General features: G+C 43.8%; 1 protein-coding gene across 2 annotated transcripts in view; it reads left to right on the forward strand.

The window, feature by feature from the left end:
* The window catches only part of LOC142493541 (amine sulfotransferase-like), a 52410-nt gene extending 37494 nt beyond the window's left edge, over window positions 1-14916 (forward strand). For both annotated transcript variants that reach the window (XM_075597716.1, XM_075597717.1), the window contains exons 5-7: window positions 367-461; window positions 6046-6226; window positions 14502-14916. In XM_075597716.1, the coding sequence (XP_075453831.1) occupies window positions 367-461; window positions 6046-6226; window positions 14502-14629 (404 nt within the window). In that variant the 3' untranslated portion in view covers window positions 14630-14916. The remainder of the gene's footprint in view (window positions 1-366; window positions 462-6045; window positions 6227-14501) is intronic.
* The last annotated feature ends 9589 nt before the right edge of the window (window positions 14917-24505 follow it).

Genomic DNA, 24505 nt, shown 5'->3' on the forward strand with positions numbered 1-24505 from the left:
AATAAATGCTTACAATTTTTGAGACCTTAACTGCCCATTAGACAATATCATTATTGGTTGTATAACAGAATTAAAGCAGTAAAGAGACCATGCTGACTTCTATACTGTTCTCACATACATACATACCTGTACATAAATACATACATACATACATACATACATACATACATACATACATATACACATATACATACACAAACAGCTGAACCCCGTTATAACGCGGTGCTATGGGTCCACAACCCCGAGACCGGGAAGCATGGGTTTGTCGAACACTGCGTATGTGTATATGTCCACACACTACAGCAAGGATTGGTTGTGCAGTAACAAAAAGGATTCAATATGTAACTCAAAATTTTTCCTCCACAGTTATTGGTAGCTCCTGGTTTGATCATTTGCGAGGATGGTATACCCACAAGGACGATTTCAATATCCTCTTCATAAAGTATGAAGACATGATCAAGGTAAAATGCAATTTTCTTTTTCATTTTATATTCCGTAGAAAATGGCCGTAGGGTCAATCACTCCAGTGGCCTTTGTAAGTTTCTATTGGTGACAATGCGGCCACATTTACTGCACCGACACACTTTATTCGAGCAAATACCCAGTTTGTACCTGGCAGATACCTGGAATGCGCCGCTCCTCACCTCTGACAAGCCCCGTTGCGTTTGCCTTCCCAGCCTGGGTTCATGCCTGGCTGATGGGCGGCTGATTTGTTAAATGATAATGATTAGGATTTAATAGGCTGCAATGCTTCGCGTGTCTACCAGATGGCATAAATTCATGAATTGTAATGCAGTATATATATATATACTGTGCAGTATTGCAGCCAGCTGGAATAAAATGCTTCAATCCCTGCCTTGAAAATAACTCAATGCACTCGGGCAGAAAACAGTCACAAACCTCAATACACCCGGGTATAGCCGAATTCGTGGGACTAGCCGAGCTCGAATAAAGTGTGTCGCCAGTGTATAGTGTGTGTGTGTGTGTGTGTGTGTGTGCGTGTTTGTGTGTGTGTGTTTGTGTGTATGTGTGTGTAAAAAACAGCACAAAAAAACAAATATATTGAGATCCGGAGGTTGTGGAGCGAGGTTCCGCTTTGGGAAACTACCTTGGTAAGGTAAGTAAAAGAAGAACAGGATTGCTGCTTTAGGGTTCTCTTTATTGGCCTCAAGTAGACAATTGGACAATGAGGTAATTTTCAGATCAGACAACAAGACCATTATTAAATATGCTGAGCAGTTTTTTATCAGTGCTGGGGAAGAGTTCTGCTCCATTCATTTTAAAGAGACTAACATTAGGAAGGCTTAAAAACAATTTGTATAAGGCCCAAGCTCACGATATGGTTCCTCTGACAACATCAGTGACATTTATACAGCAGGGAAATGCAGAACATCGAAAATGGCAGCACAGAAGAAATCCTGTAAATCCAGAAGTTTGAGTTCACAGTTATTTTATTGATATGTAGCCCTTTATTTATACCCTATTTCCTCGATTCTAAGACGCCATCGATTCTAAGACACACCCTTGATTTAATAAAAAAAAATGGGGAAAAAAAACACACTATATTAAATGTGCAGAATTTTTTTCTGGGGGAGAGAGAGAGGGGGGGAGATAGAGAGGGGGGAAGGGGGAGAGAGAGAGAGTGGAAGGGGGAGAGAGAGAGAGGGGAAGGGGGAGAGAGAGGGGGGAAGGGGTAGAGTAAGTGGAAGGGGAGAGAGAGGGGAGAGAGAGGAAGGGGGAGAGAGAGGGGGGCGTGATCTCTGCACGAGGGGGAGGGGGCGTGATCTCTCTGCACGAGGGGGAGGGGGGGCTTGATCTCTCTGCACGAGGGGGAGGGGGGGGGCGTGATCGCCGCCATGCAGTTTGCTGCACACAGAAGACCCAGCCGGCATCTCCAGCAGTGCCCCCTAGCTGTTTTTTTTTTTTAGAACATCGATTCTAAGACGCAGTCCTATTTCAGACATGTGAAAATGGGGAAAAAAATGCGTCTTAGAATCGAGGAAATACGGTATTTTAAACACATACTGTAAGCTTGGTACAGAGAACGAAGTCCTTGGCGCACTATCAAGTGCATAAACCTGATATATAAGTCCTGATTCTTTGTCTTGAAGAAACAGTTCATGGATTTTCACAGTCTGTCCTCTTGTTTTTCTTCCGATATTGGATATCTTGGGTTCCCGTGTTCTTGTTTGTTTCTTTTTCCTCCCTCCTCTTTTTCCTCTGAGTCCTCTGTTCTTTTCCGCCTTGTGGAGCGAGGAGTATCTTGTCTCCCCACTAAATTGTTTGTCTCGCTGTCTCTCCTTGTAGGGAAGTCGTGCTCCCTGTCGTGATCTGATATGGAGAGGTACTAGATGAGAGGGAGGACTCAAGAATCACACCTGGGGTATCTGGGTTACGGTGGAGTCATCAATTGCAAGTGATAAATCCGGTATAGCTTTTTCTCAGGTTTTGTCAGTATTCAGGTTTAGAAGTTTCCTCTGTGTCTTGAAAGCAGCTCTGGGGACTACGTCTTGAGCCTGCCTGACATGGGGACTACGTCTTGAGCCTGCCAGAAGAAATAGCAGAGCTGCTTTCATGACACAGGGGAAACTTCTAAACCTGAATGCTGACAAAACCTGAGAAAAAGCTATACCGGATTTATCACTTGCAATTGATGACTCCACCGTAACCCAGATACCCCAGGTGTGATTCTTGAGTCCTCCCTCTCATCCAGTACCTCTCCATATCAGATCACAACAGGGAGCACGACTTCCCTACAAGGAGAGACAGCGAGACAAACAATTTAGTGGGGAGACAAGATACTCCTCGCTCCACAAGGCGGAAAAGAACAGAGGACTCAGAGGAAAAAGAGGAGGGAGGAAAAAGAAAAAAACAAGAACACGGGAACCCAAGATATCCAATATCGGAAGAAAAACAAGAGGACAGACTGTGAAAATCCATGAACTGTTTCTTCAAGACAAAGAATCAGGACTTATATATCAGGTTTATGCACTTGATAGTGCGCCAAGGACTTCGTTCTCTGTACCAAACAATTGTCTATAGCTATATGGAATAGCTTGTTTATAGTCCTAGGCAGCCTCCTTATCTCCCATACCCTCCCTCATTTTGGTGGTTGGTGGACTATTGTGTTAATTGGTTATCCTCACATAGTTTGGATATATTATTTATCACACTTATTTTCATTAATATCTTGTTATTCACTACAATTAATTTAATTATTATTGTATACACTATATTCACAATAGGTTGAGCGCTTGGTTTGTAGTTTAATTCACTTTTCACTACATACTGTAAGCTTTTATATTACACTAAAACATTCAAGATTTAGAACTCGAAATACAGCTACAACTAATAAACGAAAAGTGAAGGGACAAAGCCTTTCTGTCATTCCCCACTTCTCCAATGAGCTGCTTCACTTTTATTCCATTTGAGGAACTTTCTTGTTCCCTCTGGTGGTAGATGGTGTGATATTCTGAGCTATAATGGGAATATTTTGTTATGATCAATAGGAACAGGGAGGCTTACTTCCGTTGTCAGCTGAATTTGCCCATTAAAGTCTATTTGTGCCGATTTTGGGAGAAACTCGCCATTCTAGAGCCGCGATAGGCCTCGATAAGCTAATCACGGCTGCTATAATTGCATGAGTTTCAGAACCTGCCGATAAGTGGCTTATCGCCGCTCACCCGGCAATTTTTTTTATGACGGATAAAAAATTTGGCGATTCAGGCCTTTAACGCCCACTTATTGAGTCTTACTGATTAGCAGTAGGCATTTTGGCCGATAAGTGCTCGATAAGTGGCTTATCGAGGCTCATAGAATAGGTCTCATAGTGCTAAGCAAAAGCAGGTGTTAACCCTTAGCATGCTGGTTCTCTGCAGATGAGAGCAGCTCTTTCAGGCTACGTTTCATAGTTTCAGCTCATCCATTCCACACCATAATCACTAGATCCAAGTACACACAGATAATCCTAGTAATCTTTGAGAGATTTCTTCCCCCCAGGAGAAAGGTGCTGCTAACCTTTGCTGCAAAATAAGCTTGAAGTATTTTCTTTTCTCTAGCACATCTTTCAAGATTTTTGTTTTCTTCTCTTTATCAGGGCACTTCTGGTTTTCTTAACTAGTTTCAACTCACACGTACCGTGCCCTTGGCACCACATACATGCCATGCATAACATGCTATTGCCTATCCTTTTGTTTCTTCCTTTCTCTATGCAGTGGAGGAAATACAAAGGACACAGTATAACATTGGTAGTGTAGGTACCTGCTGAAAACCTTGACGTGGTTGCCGGCTTAACATGTTTGGCCCAAAAATGTAACTAAATGACCCATACTTATGATAAGATAAAACAAATAGAAATGAATTAAATAATGTGTCATATTGGCTGTGCATTGGGACTTCTTTGTTTACTGCTGTGTTTGAGGTCACTTTCCCAGTAGTGCTCTAGTTAGCACAATTAAGTATAGAAATACATAATACTGAGGGCCTGGATTTTGACCTTGCTAAGATGGTGTATGTCTAATTGATGTCATTGACTTTTTAAGAAAACAAAGCAATTTTTAAGTTGTAATTTTCTAATAGTAAAGTGCGGTCAAGTTTAAGCAAGAATGTACTGCATACAGTACCATAAATGCACCTAGAAAAACAGAAGATACCTGGGCGCTCTCTAGATTAATAAAGGAAGTACCTACTTGAGGGGAATAATATCACCCTTTTGGTGTGGAGTTTCCTCCTGCGGCTCAACCCCTCCAGGATCCTTAGTAAATAGAAGAAAAACAAAAAAGGTTGGGGAGCACAGTATGGACAATAAAACCTATTACACAAAAGTCTGAACTAGTGTATTTGATGTTCGAGGAGTCTCAGACCCAAAAGAACCACCAATAGTGGGAAAATAACAAATGAGGATATGGTGTAATATATAATAAATACTCCCCCGGCCTTGTGTGAGCACCTTCTTAGCGTGCCGTCTCTTCCTCTTCCCTGCTGCTGGCGTGCAGTCTCTTCCTCGGTATGGATAGACACACAAATATAGATCAATCAGGGGTAAAGAACTATAATGTGTGTAGGCAATATACAGTGAGAGGGAAAAAATCCCCAACTCACAGACCCCCCTTCAAATGGAATGAGGGTAGTGATATAATAATAATCCATTCACACGGCCATGCGTGAGTGCTTATCCTCAGAGAAGCTCTGCAGTCTTGCTTGCAGAGTCTATCTGTATCAATCCACACCTCGTCTCGGTACAAATATGCACATAAAGAAAAAGGTGATATTACTGTAGTTGTATGTTCAAAAGCAGGTGATGGCACTGGCACTGAAAGGGGTTAAATAGCCCGATTCATATGTCAGATGCCCCCATCGGACAATAGGAGAGAGAGAGAGAGAGATACAGATACAACTATCTTGATTGTGTCCAGTCAGGGTGTCCCTTCCTCCAGCACTCCCAGGGTCGTGGGTGGACTCCCCCTCCGAGGCAGATGTATCACAAAAACAGTAATTTATTAAATGAATGAATCACTTACAAAAAAGATGGTCCCCTGGCAGCAGCAGGAGTTGTTTTGGATGACAGTTCCAGATGGTATCCCTGGTTCCCGTGTCCGTGGTCGGGCTGTGACGTCACTTACTCCGCTTCTCCTACGGTGACTGCTGGGGGTCCAAAACAGGAGCTACGCGTTTCACCTGATCACAAGCTTCGTCAGGTTCAAAAAATAAATAAAAATATAAATGCACCTATCCTTTTTTTAGTTACTTTGTTTTCTCATTAGATTTTCTATTTCTACTACAGTGCTTTGTTTCTTCTTACATATATAGCTGCTTCTTCGCTTTTTACTATATTAGCTACTGCTGACTGTTCCGATTACCTTTTTCCACACACTCACTGTGGTTGAAATGTAATTTATGGACAATAAACTCTCATAATTGAAAGCAGGTTACTAATAATCGGCTTTCTTCTCATATTTTATAAGTGTAATATGTTCATGCTTCGCTGGGAAACCAGAGCATGAGGTGTTTATACTGTATGGTATTTAAGAAATCTTATATTTTCAGGATCTGCGATCCACTGTTGTACAAATCTGCAAATTTGTGGGGAAAGAGTTAGATGATGAGTCCTTGGATACCGTGGTGAAGAAAGCAACATTCAAGCAGATGAAAATGGACCCACTTGCAAATAATGAATCCATGCCAGAAAAAATTATGTACAAAGACCGTGGAGACTTTTTGCGCAAAGGTAAAAGCTTGTTAAAATTGGTCCATCGTGTACTATTAAAGAAGCAATAGACCGAGGCCACTTGTTGACCCCGATGAAAGGCTTGTTGGCCGAAAACATTGGTTATTGCTCTGAATTTCAGTATGTTTTACTTTATTTTACTGATGCCTTTTGTGACGATCAGGGGTAATCTGGCCTGTAATACAGGGGTTATACCCGGCTAGTTACCCCTAATTCGTCTGGGAAGAGAAAGGGTTAATGTATAATGTACTATGTATGTGTATTCCAAAGCACTTTTATTCCCTGTGAATTCAATTCCCAAGTCTAGTTAAGCAGGCAAATGAGGTAAAGTGTTTTGTAATCTATGGGGAAGCACTGTGATGTAATTTGGGAGTCAGCCCTGCAAAGTGTTCAGGGGATTATGTGACTATGTACTAATTTCTCAGATAGCAGACTTGTAATGGGATTTGCATGTGAGTTACATTTGTATGGAGGGGCCTCTGATTTAATCAGGTGAGATGTCTGCAGATAAATGTGTATTGAGGATGAACTGGGAGCTTTGGGAGTCTGACTTCAAAGGGCGTCCAGTGGCTTTGTTGTCAAGGTGTCTGGAGATATTCAGGACTATCAAGTTGCAGAGCCATAAGGAGTGGGGATGGGCCAGATAACATTAAGTATCTGCCATCAACCCCTCCTATGGGTTAGACAATGCCCAGCCATTCATCCCTAGACTTGGTGTTGCCAGGTGGGGGCACTCCTGCTTCCTCCCAGAGTTCCTTGCCTGTTTGTGATTGGAATTCAAACCCTATAAAGAGGCAGTTGCCCCGACCCCAGAGTTGTAGAGTGTTCGCTGTTCGTAGTTGGTGGTTTGTGACTCTAATCCAGCAAGGGAGAATTGCTTGTGTAGCCCTGGTCCCTTTGGGCTCCCAGAGACCCCCTCCGTGAACGCAGCACGGGCGCGGGTGCCGCCGGAGCCAGCGACGGACCCGCCGGCTGTCGGCAAAGGTGGGGGCCGGAGCATAAAGCGCTCCTAGGCTTGGGAGGCTCTGTGGCGCACCCGGCTAGCGGGGGCCGCCATTGTATATGCGTGCATGTGCGGTGGTCGCGCATGCGCAGATGGAGTGCGGGAGTTGCGGCGGCCATTGGAGAGTCGCACATGCGCAGTGGGATCGCGCACGCGGCCCCAATTCATCTGTAGCCTCCGCGGGACTACAATTCCCATGAGGCTAAGGGGCAACAACACCAGGTGCTCCAGAACAGCCAATAAGGCTCAAGGATTCCTGGTAAGGGGGAATTGTGACAGAGTGAAGTCAACTCCTATCAGTTACGCCTGGGAGACATATGTCTGAGTGCTTCATCCAGCACTCATAAGGGTTAACTCAGGTGGAAGTTAGGAAATCAGGAGGCAAGCTGACACCTGTTAGCCAGGAAGGTAGAAAAGGATCTTGTGACTGGCAGTAGCTGGCTCTCTCAGACCAGAGCACATGGATATGTGCTGTTAGCCAGACAGATACATCAAACTGCTTACTGCAACCAAAGTAAGACTTTTTCATTTGTTTTTCTAACTGCTTAAAAGACTCTTATGGTTTGGTTCTGGTTTAGCCAGCCAGCCTGCTAGCTAGGCCTGCTGTGTTAGTCAGTCCTCCCAGTGTGGAGCAGGATTTGTTTGTTTAAAGGGACATTGTACCCGCATGTTATGTTGCTGTAGAGAAATAAAGCCACTGAACGTTTTCATTTACCCTGAAACTACACGTGTGGACTGTTCCCTGACCTCGGCTACAGGCCGTCCTGCCACAGGTGGTGTCAGAAGTGGGATCTTGGACGGCCCCTGTATCTGAAGGGCCACACAAAAAAAAAATGGAGACATTTTTTTCTCAGTTCCTTGAGCAACAGCTCCAGCTAGCAGAGAAACAAGCTGAGCGACAGGCCCAGCAAGATGAGCGACAGGCCCAGCAAGATGAGCGACAGGCCCAGCAAGATGAGCAACAGGCCCGGCGGGAGGAAAAGCTACTCCAACTACTAGTTGAAGGCCCAGCCCCAGGCAGACCAGCTATTCCAAATAACCCACCGGTGATGCTGCCTAAAATGAAGCCAACCGAAGACCCAGAGGCATTTCTCCTCACTTTTGAAAGGGTAGCCACGGCCCACGGCTGGATAGTTGATCGCTGGGTAATGACTCTGGCTCCACTCCTCATAGGGGAAGCTCAGGCAGCCTACCAGGCTCTTCCAGCAGACGAGGCCATGGACTATCAGAAACTAAAGGCTGCTACTCTGGATCGCCTAGGCCTCACTCCAGAGACCTACCGACAGCGGTTCCGGATAGTCAAATATGCAAACAAAGACAGACCCCGGGTCGTAGCCCACCGCTTAGTAGACTTATGTACCAGGTGGATACAACCAGAGAAGCATACCAAGGTAGAGATCCTTGAACAGTTTGTGCTTGAGCAGTTCATACTGCCCCCCTCCTCCCGCTCCTGGGTTAAAAGACACGCTGCATTTTCCCTGGATTCAGCGGGCTGCTTGGTGGAAAACTTCCTGGGCGACGACACCCAAGAGGATAGCTGGGAACGGTCTGTGCAAACACCAGTTGCTTCCGGCGGTGATGCTAGAGGCAGGAGAGCAGACAATCGAGGGGTCTACAACCCGCCAGCTCGGGAGATCCAGTCAACCCGATCGGAAGACCCTTTCCCATCTCGGAGGGTTCCTGGTACAAACTCCCGCAGAGACGCCCGTCCCGGGACCGAGGCCATTGGATCACTCAAGGGAGGCCGCCATCCACAGTATTCCCCGAGAACCTGGACTCCTGTCACCCATCTGGTGGAGAGGATACCACCACCAACCAGAAGGGAGGATCCCATCCAACAGCGGAGAGGTCCAAACACCGAGCCCCGTCGAGAGCTTCCGCTGACGACCGAGTTTGCGGACTCTGGAGATGAGGAAATGGACTGTTCATATGGCCGAACCACTGCCACAGCTTGTCTCCGAGGGGACCACAATCCGTGGGTAGTCCCAGCATCTCTGGAGGGGAAAATAGTAAAAGCCATGCTGGACTCGGGATCTGGAAAAACCCTGTTCCTAGAGGGCCTAATTCCAAGCAACAGACTATCCTATGACTCTCCTTGGAATATCGAATGTATCCATGGGGATACAAAGAGATACCCGACGGCGAACGTTTTACTGCGTATCAAGGATCAAGAGACTAGCCTACTAGTGGGAGTTGCTCCTTGGCTACCTGCTCCTGTTCTACTTGGCCGAGACTGGCCCTACTTTGAAACATTGTTGGCCCCTACTCCTACGGAGCCTACTTCTCTGGTACCAGAGAAGCCCGGAGACTTGTTTCCTTTTTCCTCAGACATTTTCCCCCGTAGACACCACGTCCCAAAGACACGTAAACAGAGATGTGCGGAAAAAGAGGACTGGTTAAAAAAGGCTGGGACTCTTGGTAACATTAGTCAGCCCAAAGGACTGCAGGTCATGGCCGGGGATGACCAGGGTGGGGAACAGATAGATACGGGAAATTTGCCAGACCTGGATCTTCCTGACTTCCGTCAGAGGCAGAGGGAAGACCCAGCTCTGGCTTGACAATATGAGAAGGTGGTACAGGTCAACAACAAGATAATGGATGAACAAGGTGTAAGAGTGTTTCCACATTTTGAACTGTTGAATGACATCCTATATCATGTGAATAAGGTTACACAAACAAGGGAGGTCATTCGACAGATGCTAGTCCCTAAGGGGTTAATTAAAACAGTGTTCACCCTAGCCCATACTCTCCCATGGGGTGGTCATTTGGGCAGAGATAAGACCACGGACCGCATCTCGTCCCGGTTTTACTGGCCAGGCATACATGGTGACATCATGAAACTATGTGAGACATGTCCTGAATGCCAGTTAACTAGCCAAAAGGGACAGAAGCCGGCTCCCTTGGTCCCTCTGCCCTTGGTAGCCGTCCCATTCGAGAGAATTGGGGTAGATCTGGTCGGACCTTTAGAACCCTCTGCGAAGGGACATAAATTTATACTCGTTGTTGTAGATTATGCCACCAGATATACTGAGGCCTTCCCTCTGAGATCAGCCACTGCTAAACAGGTTGCCCACAGGCTGTTAGAACTGTTCTGTAGGGTAGGACTTCCCCAAGTAATGTTAACTGACCAGGGAGCAAATTTCATGGCAAAGTTAATGCAGGATGTCCTGAAGTTATTGGAGGTAAAATCCGTCCGGACCTCAGTCTACCATCCTCAGACTGATGGATTGGTAGAGAGGTTTAACCGTACTTTAAAAACCATGCTTAGGAAGTTTGTGGACACTGAAAAGCGAGCTTGGGATGAACTTCTCCCTTTCCTGTTATTTGCGGTACGAGAAGTTCCCCAATCATCCACAGGCTTCTCCCCGTTTGAGCTCCTATATGGACGCCAACCTCGGGGTATTCTCGACCTACTGAAGGAATCCTGGGAGGAGGAGCCCTCCCCCTCCAAGAATACGCTTCAGTATGTCATAGACCTTAGAAACCGCCTAGACATGATAGGTCGGTTTGCTAAGGAAAACCTCAAATCTGCTCAAGAAAGTCAAGAGAGGCAGTACAACCAAAATGCTCGCTTGAGGGTATTCCAACTTGGGGACCAAGTGATGCTACTACTACCGATATCAGAGAGTAAACTCCTTGCGAAGTGGCAGGGTCCTTTCCAAGTTCTCCGCCGCACCGGGGAGGTGAACTATGAGATCTCTCAACCAGATTCCAGGAAGGGTAAACAAATCTACCACGTGAACCTCCTGAAACCCTGGAAAACGATGAGATTGCTGTTCATCCACCCTCGGGAAGGAGAGACGGATTTGGGTCCACAGCTTCCAAAGGGTAGTACGTACAATGACCATCAGGTTCCCATGGGAGCGCAGTTAACAACGGAACAAAGGTCAGACCTACTAGAATTATGTGACCAGTTCCCAGATGTTTTTTCGGAGCTGCCAGGGCAGACTGATTTAGTGTCCCATAGGATTGAGACAGAACCTGGCGTAAAAGTACGGTCCCGTCCCTATAGATTGCCAGAGGGCCGAAAAGACCTGGTAGAGAGGGAGATAATAGACATGTTGGAATTGGGCATGATTGAGGAATCCCACAGCGAATGGTGTAGCCCTATCGTGTTGGTCCCTAAACCAGATGGGAAGGTGAGGTTTTGCGTGGATCTGCGAAAGGTAAATGCTGTATCCAGATTTGATGCATATCCAATGCCTAGGGTGGATGAATTGCTTGACTGTCTTGGTAAAGCAGAGTATATCTCCACCCTAGATCTCACGAAAGGATATTGGCAGATACCTCTAGCGGAAGAATCCAAATGCAAAACTGCCTTCGCCACCCCTCTCGGTTTATACCAATTCGTCACTATGCCATTTGGGTTACATGGGGCTCCAGCCACGTTCCAAAGGTTAATGGACAAGGTACTATGACCCCATAGGGCATATGCCGCGGCCTACTTGGATGACATTGTCATCTATAGCAGACACTGGCAGTCTCATATAAAAAGATTAAGGGCAGTCCTAATGTCCTTAAGAGAAGCAGGGCTCACTGCAAATCCAAAAAAAATGTGCCCTGGGTAAATCCACTACAAAGTACTTGGGCTATGCCGTTTGGGGAGGGATAGTAAGGCCACTAGCTAGCAAGGTGGCCGCCATAAAGGAAGTCCCCACCCCACAGACAAAGACACAGGTCCGCTCCCTTTTGGGGTTAGCAGGGTATTACCGGCGGTTTATCCCCAATTTTTCAGAAATATCTGCACCCCTAACAGATCGGACAAAAAAGAGTGCCCCGACCCAAGTTAAATGGTCTTGCGAGTGCCAAGACGCCTTTGACATGCTAAAAAAGTGCCTTTCAGAGGGCCCCGCTCTTCAGAGCCCAGATTTTAAAGAGCCCTTCATCATCCAGACGGATGCCTCAGAGGTAGGACTGGGAGCAGTGCTGTCTCAGCAATTTGATGGTGTTGAACACCCCATACTGTTTATCAGCCGGAAGCTGTTCCCAAGGGAAGTGAGGTATTCCGTTATTGAGAAGGAGTGCCTCGCTGTAAAATGGGCAATTGAGGCCTTGAGACATTATGTTGCCGGAGTACACTTCACCCTGGTCACTGACCATGCGCCCTTGAAGTGGTTAAACACCATGAAGGACACGAACCCAAGGTTGACCAGGTGGTATATGGCCCTCCCACCCTTCTCTTTTGATATTCATCATAGACCAGGAAAGGACCATGGAAATGCTGATTTTTTGTCAAGAGAAAGAGTGGAGGGTCGGGCTTTAGCCGTGTGGGACACTAGCCACACACAAACAGGGGAGGTATGTTACAGAGTGAAGTCAACTCCTATCAGTTACGCCTGGGAGACATATGTCTGAGTGCTTCATCCAGCACTCATAAGGGTTAACTCAGGTGGAAGTTAGGAAATCAGGAGGCAAGCTGACACCTGTTAGCCAGGAAGGCAGAAAAGGATCTTGTGACTGGCAGTAGCTGGCTCTCTCAGACCAGAGCACATGGATATGTGCTGTTAGCCAGACAGATACATCAAACTGCTTACTGCAACCAAAGTAAGACTTTTTCATTTGTTTTTCTAACTGCTTAAAAGACTCTTATGGTTTGGTTCTGGTTTAGCCAGCCAGCCTGCTAGCTAGGCCTGCTGTGTTAGTCAGCCCTCCCAGTGTGGAGCAGGATTTGTTTGTTTAAAGGGACATTGTACCCGCATGTTATGTTGCTGTGGAGAAATAAAGCCACTGAACGTTTTCATTTACCCTGAAACTACACGTGTGGACTGTTCCCTGACCTCGGCTACAGGCCGTCCTGCCACAGGAATGGATACATTTTGCGGGCTGAGAGTAACGGCAGATGGAGCAGGGAGCTGAGTAAGTGAGGGTGCAGGGGAGCAGTAGCCCCTTGCACTAGGCCAGTTAACCCCATAGGCCCCAGATACAGTTACCCTTGCCCCAGTTTGTTGGTTGCTTCAGGGACAGGCCTTAAGGAAGGAGATCTGCCCCTTTTGCTGTTTAATTAAGTAAGGAGACACTCAGTGGAGCACAGCCTGATTCCTGGGTCTGGGCTCAGACCCTCTATATATAGAGACTATCTTCACGGAGGCCCCGCCAAGCAGTGACTGCGGCCTGCCGGCTGCAGACGGATCCACTCAAGGTGGAGACGATGCAGTGCCTGGTGATATTATCCACGCTGGAATTCACCCCACGCGTAGGAGGACGTCTCGTCAGATCAGGCGGATCCAATCCAGTTGTATTGAGGCAACCGTGGCTGGAGCCCGGGCAGGTATCTATAGTAGTGCACCAACACGTTAAGGGATAGCGCTATCTCCAACATGTTGGGTGGGTTTGGACATAAGGAACATCAGGGAATTGGTGTTCAGCACCCAGGTACTTTGGGGAATATCTATGGTGATGTGTGCACCCGGTGCACTTCCATGTGTGTGTTTATATACATCCTGCTGTGTGGTACAGGGTACCAAGGTTATTAGTAGCAATAGTAAAACAGTTGTTAGCATACACTGTGTGCGTGTCTTATTATTGTGGTTCCTGTAAGAGGACCATCCCACTCAGGTGGGAACCCTTACAGGTGGAGGCGCTGTGTACGAATGATCAGGTAACCCCAGGCTCCCAGTGGCGGAGGTTCAGGCCTTCTGTGAGCCTATCAGGTAACGCACCACACCCGGTAACACAAGTGTAGATTTCCCCACATGGCCTCTATCTGCGATTGGGGGGGGGGGGGGGGAGAAAGGTGTTACACTAGCCAGTGTTATTCTCGGATACTTCACCCTGTTATTTTACCGTAAGTGCTATTTTCAAGTGTTATTTGTGTTACAGTGTTGTGTTTGCCCGAAAGGGAATAAATCTTCAGTTTATTTTATCATTTTGTCCTGTTCAATCAGTGCCCAGTATATTCGGCGTGAATTAGGTCTGGTCTACCGTGACCTTTCGTTTCCATTATTTATGCATTAACAACTATACTCAACAAGCTTGTGTTTCCATCATGGAAATGTTACAAGCCAATAATAAACTTTAAGGACATAGCTATTATTTGACATGGAAAATAATTTTTGGCCAGATTTGTGGAAGAATATACAAATAACAAACATTGGTTAGTAAGATTAATGCTGATATTATTTCATTAATATTAATTAATTGTGAAATATACCCATTACACTTCAGAACAACTATGTAAACAATATGTCCATAGAATTTGCATAAAACGGCTCCAACACTTGGTTTTGCATCTGACTAAAGTCTTATCAATGACTGTTTGTTTTGTGTCTACAGGCACTGTTGGGGACTGGAAAAATGTAATGACTGTGGCACAAAGTGAAAGTTTTGACAAAATATTTCAGGAAAAAATGAAGGATTTGCCATTTGACTTCATCTGGGATAGTCAAGAAAAATCTTTGTGAAGCATTTGTATTTAATGTAATCTCTTTGCTAGTCTCATGTGCTGTATATGTCCTAGGAAAACTCGTTGGACTCTATCCTTGTTTGGATCCTGAAAATGCATCCTTTCACCATTTTGTGGTACTCTATCCTCTCCCCCATACTGTATCACCAGAGAATGGTGCAAAGATTTTTCTATGTCTATATATTACAGAATGTTGCTGTCATGTATTGCATCTTGTCTTCCAATTTCTGTAACCTCCATTTGCATAATCATCCTCTTTAAAAATATATATATATCTTTGATTTCTTTTAGTGTATTTAACCTTTTTTTGGTTTTGTCAATCTTTCTTAATAAAATATGCAGAATCAATAGGCAGTTGTAATTTGACCTTAATTTCCTTAATTACAGTAATCCTATCATCCAAATAATTAAGACATTGGGGCCTATGCAGAGAGCAGCGAATTTTAAAATTGGCGAATTTATTAAAAAGTAGCTTTTTTGGAGAGTTTTATTCTCCATATGCAGAAAAGTGCGAATTCTGCTATGTTTAACATGGATGCGTGTGGCGAGTTTAAATTGGCGAGATGCGCGCTTCAGAAACGTGTAAAAACAAATTCGCGCCTTTTTTTTCCCTTTGCAATGGCCGCGAGCGGCAGCTTCTTGCCAGTTTTTTATGGCGAGGCAAAAAGGAGACAATCGCGCCATTTTATTGGCGCGAACAGCCGCTAGATGCCGTTCGCGCCTCTCTGCATACGGATATTTTTAAAACTGGTGAGATTGAGGTTCTCGCCAGCCGCGAGGCGAGTTTTACAAATAGAAAAGAAAAATTGGCGCGTTTTTCGGAACTCGCCATTTTCTGCTGCTTTCTGCGCGATTTTCTCCAAAAAATGGCGAATTTCGAAATAGCGCTGCTCTCTGCATAGGCCCCATTGTCTGTGTTAGGATATCAGTAACTTAATAATTTTGCATAAGCAATTATCTATGGGATACCAAGTTTTCATAAAACATCTTCCTAATTTTTTTAAGATCTACAGTATTACAGTATTTTTTAAGGGTTACCATATCCCATCCCTTTCTAGTTTCTCCAATGCATCCAAATCGTTAATGCAACTCTAAGCCCTTTCTAGCTTTTCTTGGAAAATTTGGTTTAAATTAGTGCCTCTCAAATTTCTTTTAGAAAATACTGTTTTGCTGTTTTTCCAAAATTGAAATATATTCTAGTTATAAATAAAATAAATAAAAGTTGAAATATATTCTATTTAAAAATAACTAACGACATAAATAAATAATACTCTACCCTATTGCAAGTCTTGTTGTGAATACCAAGTACAGCCACCAACAGAGTAGTGATAAACAGTGAACCAAAGAAACAGGGCACTACTTTGCACAACAAACATATGCCATGAACAATATAATGGCATATAAGACAAATACTATTCGATTCTGGAGGATAGTGAAGATTGGACTTGCAGACAAGTCTGGGGAGGGTAGCAATTAATGGAGGGAAGTTATTATTTCCTAGAAAATTTCTATTTCTCAAAAGTTTGCAATGTGAATTTCCTCTGTCTTATACACCCCAATATTGTTTACTGAATCTGTTTGTTCTATGCAAAGTAGCGCCCTGTTTGGTTCTATGGGATTATTATGCAGTGGGATTCACATATCAATCCTAAAGCCTTTCGGGGTAACTGCATAATATTTAAAAAAAAATAGTTTTTGACAGGACATAAATAAGTAATTGTTACTTTGACTGTCATCATTTTAATGTACACAACAGCTGCATAGACAGTACAGTACTATTATTTACATGCACAATAATATTCCTTTCAATAACAACATTACATAAGCTACAACACATGTGAATTGCAAATATTTTCAGAACATCCCTCATAGGTTCAATGCCGGAATAGGCAGAATGGGTATGGTACATTTCTTTTGTTTTTCTGCATGTCAATTGTATAAACTGCCCCTAGGTGTCAGGCAAAGCCCACTACAACCAGATGGGGAATAAGCTCCTTAAGAAACAGATCTGGATAGAAAAACATGATTTCACTGAGGATTTGGCTTATTTTCTGTATATGGTTATAGATAATCACAAATAAAGATGAGGGGCTAATCTTTAGAGAAGTATTTTCTATAACGTCTTACAGTGTACACAACCCTATACACATTGAAGAGAGATAATACAATTGCTCTTATTCTGCAGGCTGCAATCTGTCGTAGCTTAAACTCAATGAGGCCTTCTGTGCGATAGCGCTGGACTGGCACTACCGCAACCTGCAGAATTAGCACCAAAGAGTTCCTTATCAAGTTAACAATCTAAACTGCAGAGTCATAGAAAGTAATGAATTAGTCTACTATAAATCAATAACATTGTAGATCTGACTACAACACTACCTGGACATGGAGATCTGACCATGTAGGCTGACTTCTGTTTTCTAGAGATGGGCGAACCAGTCAAAATATGTTTCCTGGAATTCCAAGGATTGCTTAGTCAAAATCAGCACCACCCCCACCACAATGCATCTGCGGATTGATTAATAAAAAAGATGAGCAGATTTATTCAACTCTGCCATTGAATACAACGATAGAGAGAGATTTTAGTACAGTAGTGTCTCCAGTTGTACTGTATATAGATCCCCTCAATTGTCCATCCAAATAAATTAGAGAGACATGCCTGTGCTGAAAAAGGAGCACACGTGAGGCACCTAGCTGGGAAATATATGCTATGCCATCCCACAGTTCCTAATATGATTTCCCTAGCAACTATATAGAGTTTGATAAGCCTAAGGCACCAACCTAATGACTGGAATGGTGTCAGACCTAAAGGATTAAAATCCACAACCACTGCTTTTCTATGCTGCGGCTCTTGCAACGTGAGCTAAACCAGTTGATTGGTACATCGCTGTCACATAATACTTTTTAGCTGCTCACTGCTCATACTGTACATAGCTTATCTGCTCTGCTTTTAAAGGAAGCCAGGGGGAAGGAGCTACTACAGGTATGAGCACTCATTTTGGTGTAGCAAGTAAACAAGAAGACAAAGAAAGTCTCCCACAGATCCCTTTTACCACTGCACAAACAGGCTAATGATAAGTAGTAGCAGGGGTGAAATGCTCCCTGACATATATCAAAATAGGCTATGGGGGAGATAACTTGTAATCGCACCCAATTCTAGGAGTGAACAATTACCACTAAAAAGCCTAATTATAGGCAAAAAAATAAACTTTTATTAATATTATATATACACTATAACGATGCAAAAAATCAGTAAGCATTAAAAACATCTAAAACACAAGGTGTGGGTGATCACAGGAGGCTAATTGCTATATATACAGATATATTTGGTTCATAAATTGAACCCTCCTGATAGTGCTGCTCAAAGTACAGGGGAAAAGATATAAAACAGGAGGTAGGTATAGGAGTATCTATAGGTAGGAAGAATGCCAATATTCAAAACCTATAAAATAGCCTCCTCCTAAATCAGATAAGAGGGTGTAACAGTATAGTGTATGGTACAGTCACAGTGAACACAGAGTCCCATATCAGCATACATCAGCAGTGTAGCAATGTTAGAAGTGCCATGATCAGTATAATAGCACTATTGAAGCGATTACTGCCGCCGTCATGGGAGTAAACAGCATCCCACAATAGTAAACCAACAAATGCCAACAATTGCCCTTGCAGAGCAGTATCAAGGGCTACAGCTGACTATACCACAGACTCCGGTATACACCCTCTCCCTCCCCGGTACTGGAGCAGTCTCACCCGTGACTTCCGACGTCAACGCGATGACGTCATCCCGAAGTACGTTTCGCGCTCGGGGCTGGCGCTTTCTCATGGTAGGAGGTAACCTACTGAATAACACTGTCACTCTAAATACCCATAGGACGGGGCGAAGCACAGAATCTCGCCAATCACACAGTGAAACGGTGATTGACAGCCTAAGGGATAGATAATTGTACTCAAGGGGTTTAAAAGGAAATATCATTGACTGAACCCTTATTGTGCTGTGGCTAGGTTCATTGTTATGTACACACAAATGTATTGGATCTATGCAGGAATACACTGCTGTTTGGATCCAAGGTAAAGCACGCCCAAATAGACTAAATGAATACACCTAATTAGATTTATTGGACAAAAGTGCACTCGAAAGGTATAGCTGAAGGTAGTGACCACAAGTCCCTTTATACATAATACCCTGGGGCCAATATCTGAACGCGTAAGTGTGAATACACAGGCGATTCAGGTACATGTGGATGGGTGTAGCTGGAGACAGAGGTCATAGGTCTGAATGGGGGCCACATTTGATGCATGACAGGTAGGTATGGGTAGTGTAGGACTGTGCTGACCTATGTCGTCCGCCCAGTAGGTCAAAACGGACTCTAAAATTATCTGTATACCCGGTTCCCACTTTAAAACACTTAGATAGATAGTTCATATCCTGCTTGATAATATTGTGTTTTACAGGAAGGACTTGTAGATGTAGCCCTCATTGAGACCAGTAGGACTGAGTGTATCAAGTGTGTAAATCCATCTACACTCAGTCTGCAACAGTATCCTGTCCCAGTCACCCTTACGTTGGCCCCAAGGAATATGTTGGATACCAATAAAAATTAGTTGATCACTATTGCCATTGTGTTCGTTTACTACGTGGTGTGTCTGTGGCATTTCGAATGGAACCCAAATGTTCAAGGATTCTCTTTTTAAATTGTCTGAAGGTTTTCCCTACATATAATTTGCTGCAGGCACAAACTATCAGGTAAATCACTCCCTCTGTGCCGCAATTAATGAATTCATTCATTTTAAATGTTCGCTGTTTATTAGAGTCCATGAATTCAGTCCTCTTAGGTACGTATCTGCAAGCCCTGCAACGGCCGCATGCATATGAACCAATGGGTTTCTTGTCAATCCAGGTTGTATGTGGTTTTACTTGAAAATGACTCTTCACTAGGATGTCCTTTAGATTACGGCTTCTCCTACTGGTGAGCTTGGGTGTATTGGATATTGCCCCCTGCAAGTCTCGAGCATCAAGTAGTATATGCCAGTATTTATTAAATATTCTGAAGATTGAACCCCACTGGTCACTAAATGTATCAATAAAGCGGATCGGTTTATATTCATTGAAGTTGTTAGTGTGTGATTTGTCCACTAGGAGTTGTGTCCTATTTGTGTCATTGGCTCGATTATATGCTTTTTTCAGATTAGTCCTTGAGTGTCCACGTTCGATGAATCATTGGGTCATATCCTTGGCCTTATCCTTAAACTCACTTAAGGTTGAACAGTTTCACCTAAGGCGAAGATATTGGCCTGTAGGAATGGCCTTAATTACATGTTTAGGATGTTGACTGTCAGCCCTAAGTAGACTGTTCGTTGCAGTCTGTTTCCTGAAAATCGTGGTATCCAATTTGCCGTTAGTGTCTTTAGTTATGGTAATGTCAAGGAAGTCAAGTTTGGATTCACTTGAGACCAAGGTAAGTCTAAGGTTGTGTAAATTTGAATTTAGTATATCCACAAATTCCCTCAGAGATGTCAGTGTGTTGTGCAGCGAGGCGGTTGTCAACAAATGTCCGATTCTGACCTATTACTTCCTTGGTGATGTAACTGCTTGCCCTGGTGTACAGGAGGGGATTGGTAATCAACAATTAATGCTCTTGATCTTAACTTATACAATTTATAAAATGTTATTCATTCCTGTTCTGTAATTCTATACATTTACTTTTATAGCAATAACAAAGTCCAAATTAGGTCATAAGCTAATTTTTATGAGGTGCCAGTATCTCCTATGAATGGAAATGTCCCGCGTCACGTGATCGGGCTATCTCAATGCATAGGAGATACCGGCACCTCATAACGTGGCCTGTATCTTGGGAAGCAGGTGGTCCCCGGACATAAAACCAACGCGGTTCATCCCCGGAGACCCCCTGCACATCTACAATAGCAATCCTATTGATATGTACACATTTTTTTTTTGCCGCCGAGATTTGTGCAGAGAGAGGCGGATCTCGCTCTCTGCTGACAGATTTCGCCAGCGGAGCCATTCTCGCCAGGGCTCGCCATCTCTCTGCCGGATTCCTCTCACAGATATGGGCACCTTCCTGCATACTGCGAGGGGAATCCACCAAAAACATGGAGAGTTTTAATGTGGAAAACGCTTGTTCCGGTGGGGAGAAGCAGATCAGCGGGCACCACGATGCAGAAAGAATTGAATTATGTATAACGATTCCTTTATTTCGGCATGGATAAAAAGAGGAGGGGAAGCATACCCCTGCATCTCTAACGCGTTTCACCCAGTAATTGGGCTTTCTCTTGATCTGCTTCTTCCCACCGGAACAAGCGTTTTCCACATTGTCTACTACTTCAGCTTTGGAGCACACAGAACCGGTCGTCATATGTGAGTACAATTGCTGCCCCATGAGAGCTGCCCCAGGCACATAGGTTTATTCCGTTCAGAGACTTTGGAGAGGTCTTGGGGGGGGTTCCAGGACTTCCCCCTTACAACTCTGCATATCTCTGCTAGACCTTATGCCATCTAGGGGTTAAATGCTTACAGCCTCAAGCATGCATCATCACACCCTGTGATCCGGTTCAAGTGCAGGAAGACAATTTAATCAAAAAGTGGGTCATTAATATGCTCTGTAGCACTGGTTGATTGGGGGCCTTTACCCCTATATTTTTTGTTCCATGGAGAGTTTTAAGTCTGGCGAATGGCCATTCTCGCAGTTCTCTGCATAGGCCCCTAAGTTTTCACAGCGGTAAAGGAGTATTCTGCATACGGCGAACATAAACGGCAATAATGTGGCGACTATATTGCCGTTGCGGCTTTCATTAAAGTAGCTCTCTGCATAAGCCCCACAGTGTCTTGGTAACCAAAAAAACAACTCTCTCAAATCTCTGTGCGGTATACATGTAGCTCTATCGCCATCTAGGGATCACAGGCCATAATGCACTCTAATTAAATCTCACTATAGAGTATGGGTGCGCAAACTTTTCCGTCTGCGCCCCCCTGCATGCTCTACCCCCCTCTATTCCCCAACATAAGGTAACAGACCTCAAATGAGAAATGTAGAACTTTAAAAGTAAGTATCTCCAGCCAATCCTGGAGTCATCAGCAACCTCATGTGACAAAGAAAAAAGTGTTCCCAATAAAGAAATATTTGCTTATGATTGGTTTAAATCAATGTGGACTACTCTACAAAGTAGTACTGTAGGTGGATCTGGGATTTTGCAAATTATATTGTAAACATAACAAATACATATCCAAAAAGGATAACATTTTTGCAACAATCTCTTGGACACAATTGTTTGATAGAAAACACCTCAAATCCAAAGATTCATTCTTCCTCCTTGGTTGAATAGTATCAAGGAGAAAAATTCATCCACTTTCTCACTGGAGCAATCGTTCTTCCCTATTGCCCCCTTGTTTAAGGGGACCCACTGAATCAATTATCTGGCATTTCAGTGGGTACTACCAAGTGACCCCCGCAACAGCTAACAGTTTGAATTGTGATGTTGGTGCTCCCTAGGTAGGTATATAAACATGAAAACAAACAGAAAAATGTAACCTATTATGCGCACTCTATCAACACCCGGATGGTTAGTGAAAAAATTAAAAACAAACTTTATTGATATCCAATTAAAATAAAGGTCGTTAAAACAAAAATTAAACACAAAAAGTTGATCCTGCTATGTAGACACTATGTTAAGTGTTCAGGGTCCAGCATGCGTGATAGGTTAGTATAGATTCTATCACCTGCAAGGTCATGGGTTTTAATCTCCATGAGCGAGCTCGGTGGAATTTATTGTCCACTATCTTTTTAATGAGTGTAAATAAAATGGTTTGTTGTTTATCAACTAAAGCTGAACTGGTGTCTATATGATAGCAACCCTCTATTCCAAGATTGTGTATATTAAGTCAGATACCTTTGTCAGGTCTGCCTAGTTTTAGCACATAGGTGGGAGCCTACGGTCTCCTACTACTTGGCGCAAGGCATCACACAATAGAAAATGTGACCTGTGCTAAGCATGTGTAGGTGATACTGTATAATAGTGGCTGTACAGTAATAATGTGCAATCTAGGCGCTATCTACTGAATACACTGGGGATGCTAACACCAATTAACATGCAGGCTAGCGATAGGACTGCCAGGTGACACTAATAGCCATCTTGGTAGTGTGGAAACATTCTCTAGTTGCCATGGGGTGGAAAATGCAAGCTGTATAGCCCCCAATCAAGCAGCTAGTGTAAAAGAGATACAGAGTCCACTGGTTGCTGGCAGGTAGGTGAGGGGACATCATGTGTGTCTGATCGCATCATGCATAAAAAAGGAAGCGCAAAAAGAGAAAACACACAATAAGTCAAAATTCATTAAAACTTTTATAAATTGACTAAATAAAATTTACATAATAAAATGGGATCCTCGTAGACCCAAACATCCACAAAACCGAAGCGCTAACGGGGGTTCCACTAATCCAAAACCCACGGCTCAAAAGATGGAAAAATGTCCAATGATGTTGCTAGATGGTCACAACTTACACTGGATCGAGACTGAACCCCATACAAAGCTAGGGGATGACCGCAGCTACCTTGGCTCACGTCGCCACGTGTGCTCTCTGCTGCGTGATGATGTCACCTCTACGTGTTTTGCGTCATATGACACTTCTTCAGGAGTTACCCTAAGGTGTCCGATCGCATGCTTTCAGAACCGGAGTGCCGCCAGGTGAACCAGTGGGCTAGTATGTGTGCAGCCTATAGTGCCCTAAAGTGACCTGCTGAAGCACTCCTGTGTCCGACTGCAGAGTAATCCGAAGTGATAGGATCAGTGTGGGTACCGAGAAGGTAAATACAAAGTCCTTCAAAGTACTTCAAAGTCCACTATAATTACAGAGGGGGTGAATGAAGTGGGTACTTGGCCCAGTGTGGGTAGTTATGCCTCCGGAAAGGTTGCGGAATGAGTTAACCCTTTCATTACCGCTATGGTAATGGGGTTAACCCCTCCTGCTACCCACCGGTAGGCCTAACCACCCACCCTTGGCCAAGTACCACCTTCACCCAATCCCTTTACCCCAATAAACATTAAAATACCTACAACAGTACCTACCAATAAACCCCCCTCCACTCCCCCCGTGGAGTCTCCGTCGGCATCAATCCTGTGCAGTTAAACTAAAATAAAATGCTTTTATGAAGCTTGCAATATCTTTTGCACCAGCCTTTAGCTAGTCTGCAGCACACCCGGCTCTCGGGACACAAACACTACTGCTTGTTATTTCGGACTTGATGTAAACCTTGAATCAGGGGTTTTGTGTGGGAGTAAATCGTCTGTTCCATCTACACTATTGTTGTCTCTTCTTATCTTTTGAGCATACCGGATACGACATTGTCCAAAGTGTGAGAAGGACCTTAGAAGATTTACCTTCTTTTCACCACTGTTACAACTCTATGTAGTTTTTATTTTTGTACAGCCATTATTTTTGTACTCATTGTTTAGAGATAATGTATATGTTTGGATTAGACTTGCTAAACAGTCTAAAAAAGGGTTGAGTGGAGGCATATTTTGGATTTATTATGCACTAATCACTGCTACTATATTTTACTGTAATCACTGCTATCAATGTGCCTTATTATCACTGAGTGCTAGAGCGCCACAAAGTGTTTTCTTGTGTACATTCTTACTGTAGTTTGCTAGCAGCCTGCATACGGTTTTCTAAGGCTGCAAATTGTTATAATACTGTGAGGACCAGGGTTTTTTTTTTTACAGCCTGGTCACCAATTTCATTTAAGGATTTAATAATAAAAGGTCAATTTTAACAAGCAAGATAATTATATAATTACAGCGCAATCATTCAATATCCTCCACCTTATTATAGTAAACACTGTACATATGTACAGTATATAT

The sequence above is a fragment of the Ascaphus truei genome, chromosome 4 (genome assembly GCF_040206685.1).
Source record: "Ascaphus truei isolate aAscTru1 chromosome 4, aAscTru1.hap1, whole genome shotgun sequence".
NCBI classification, from domain to species: domain Eukaryota; kingdom Metazoa; phylum Chordata; class Amphibia; order Anura; family Ascaphidae; genus Ascaphus; species Ascaphus truei.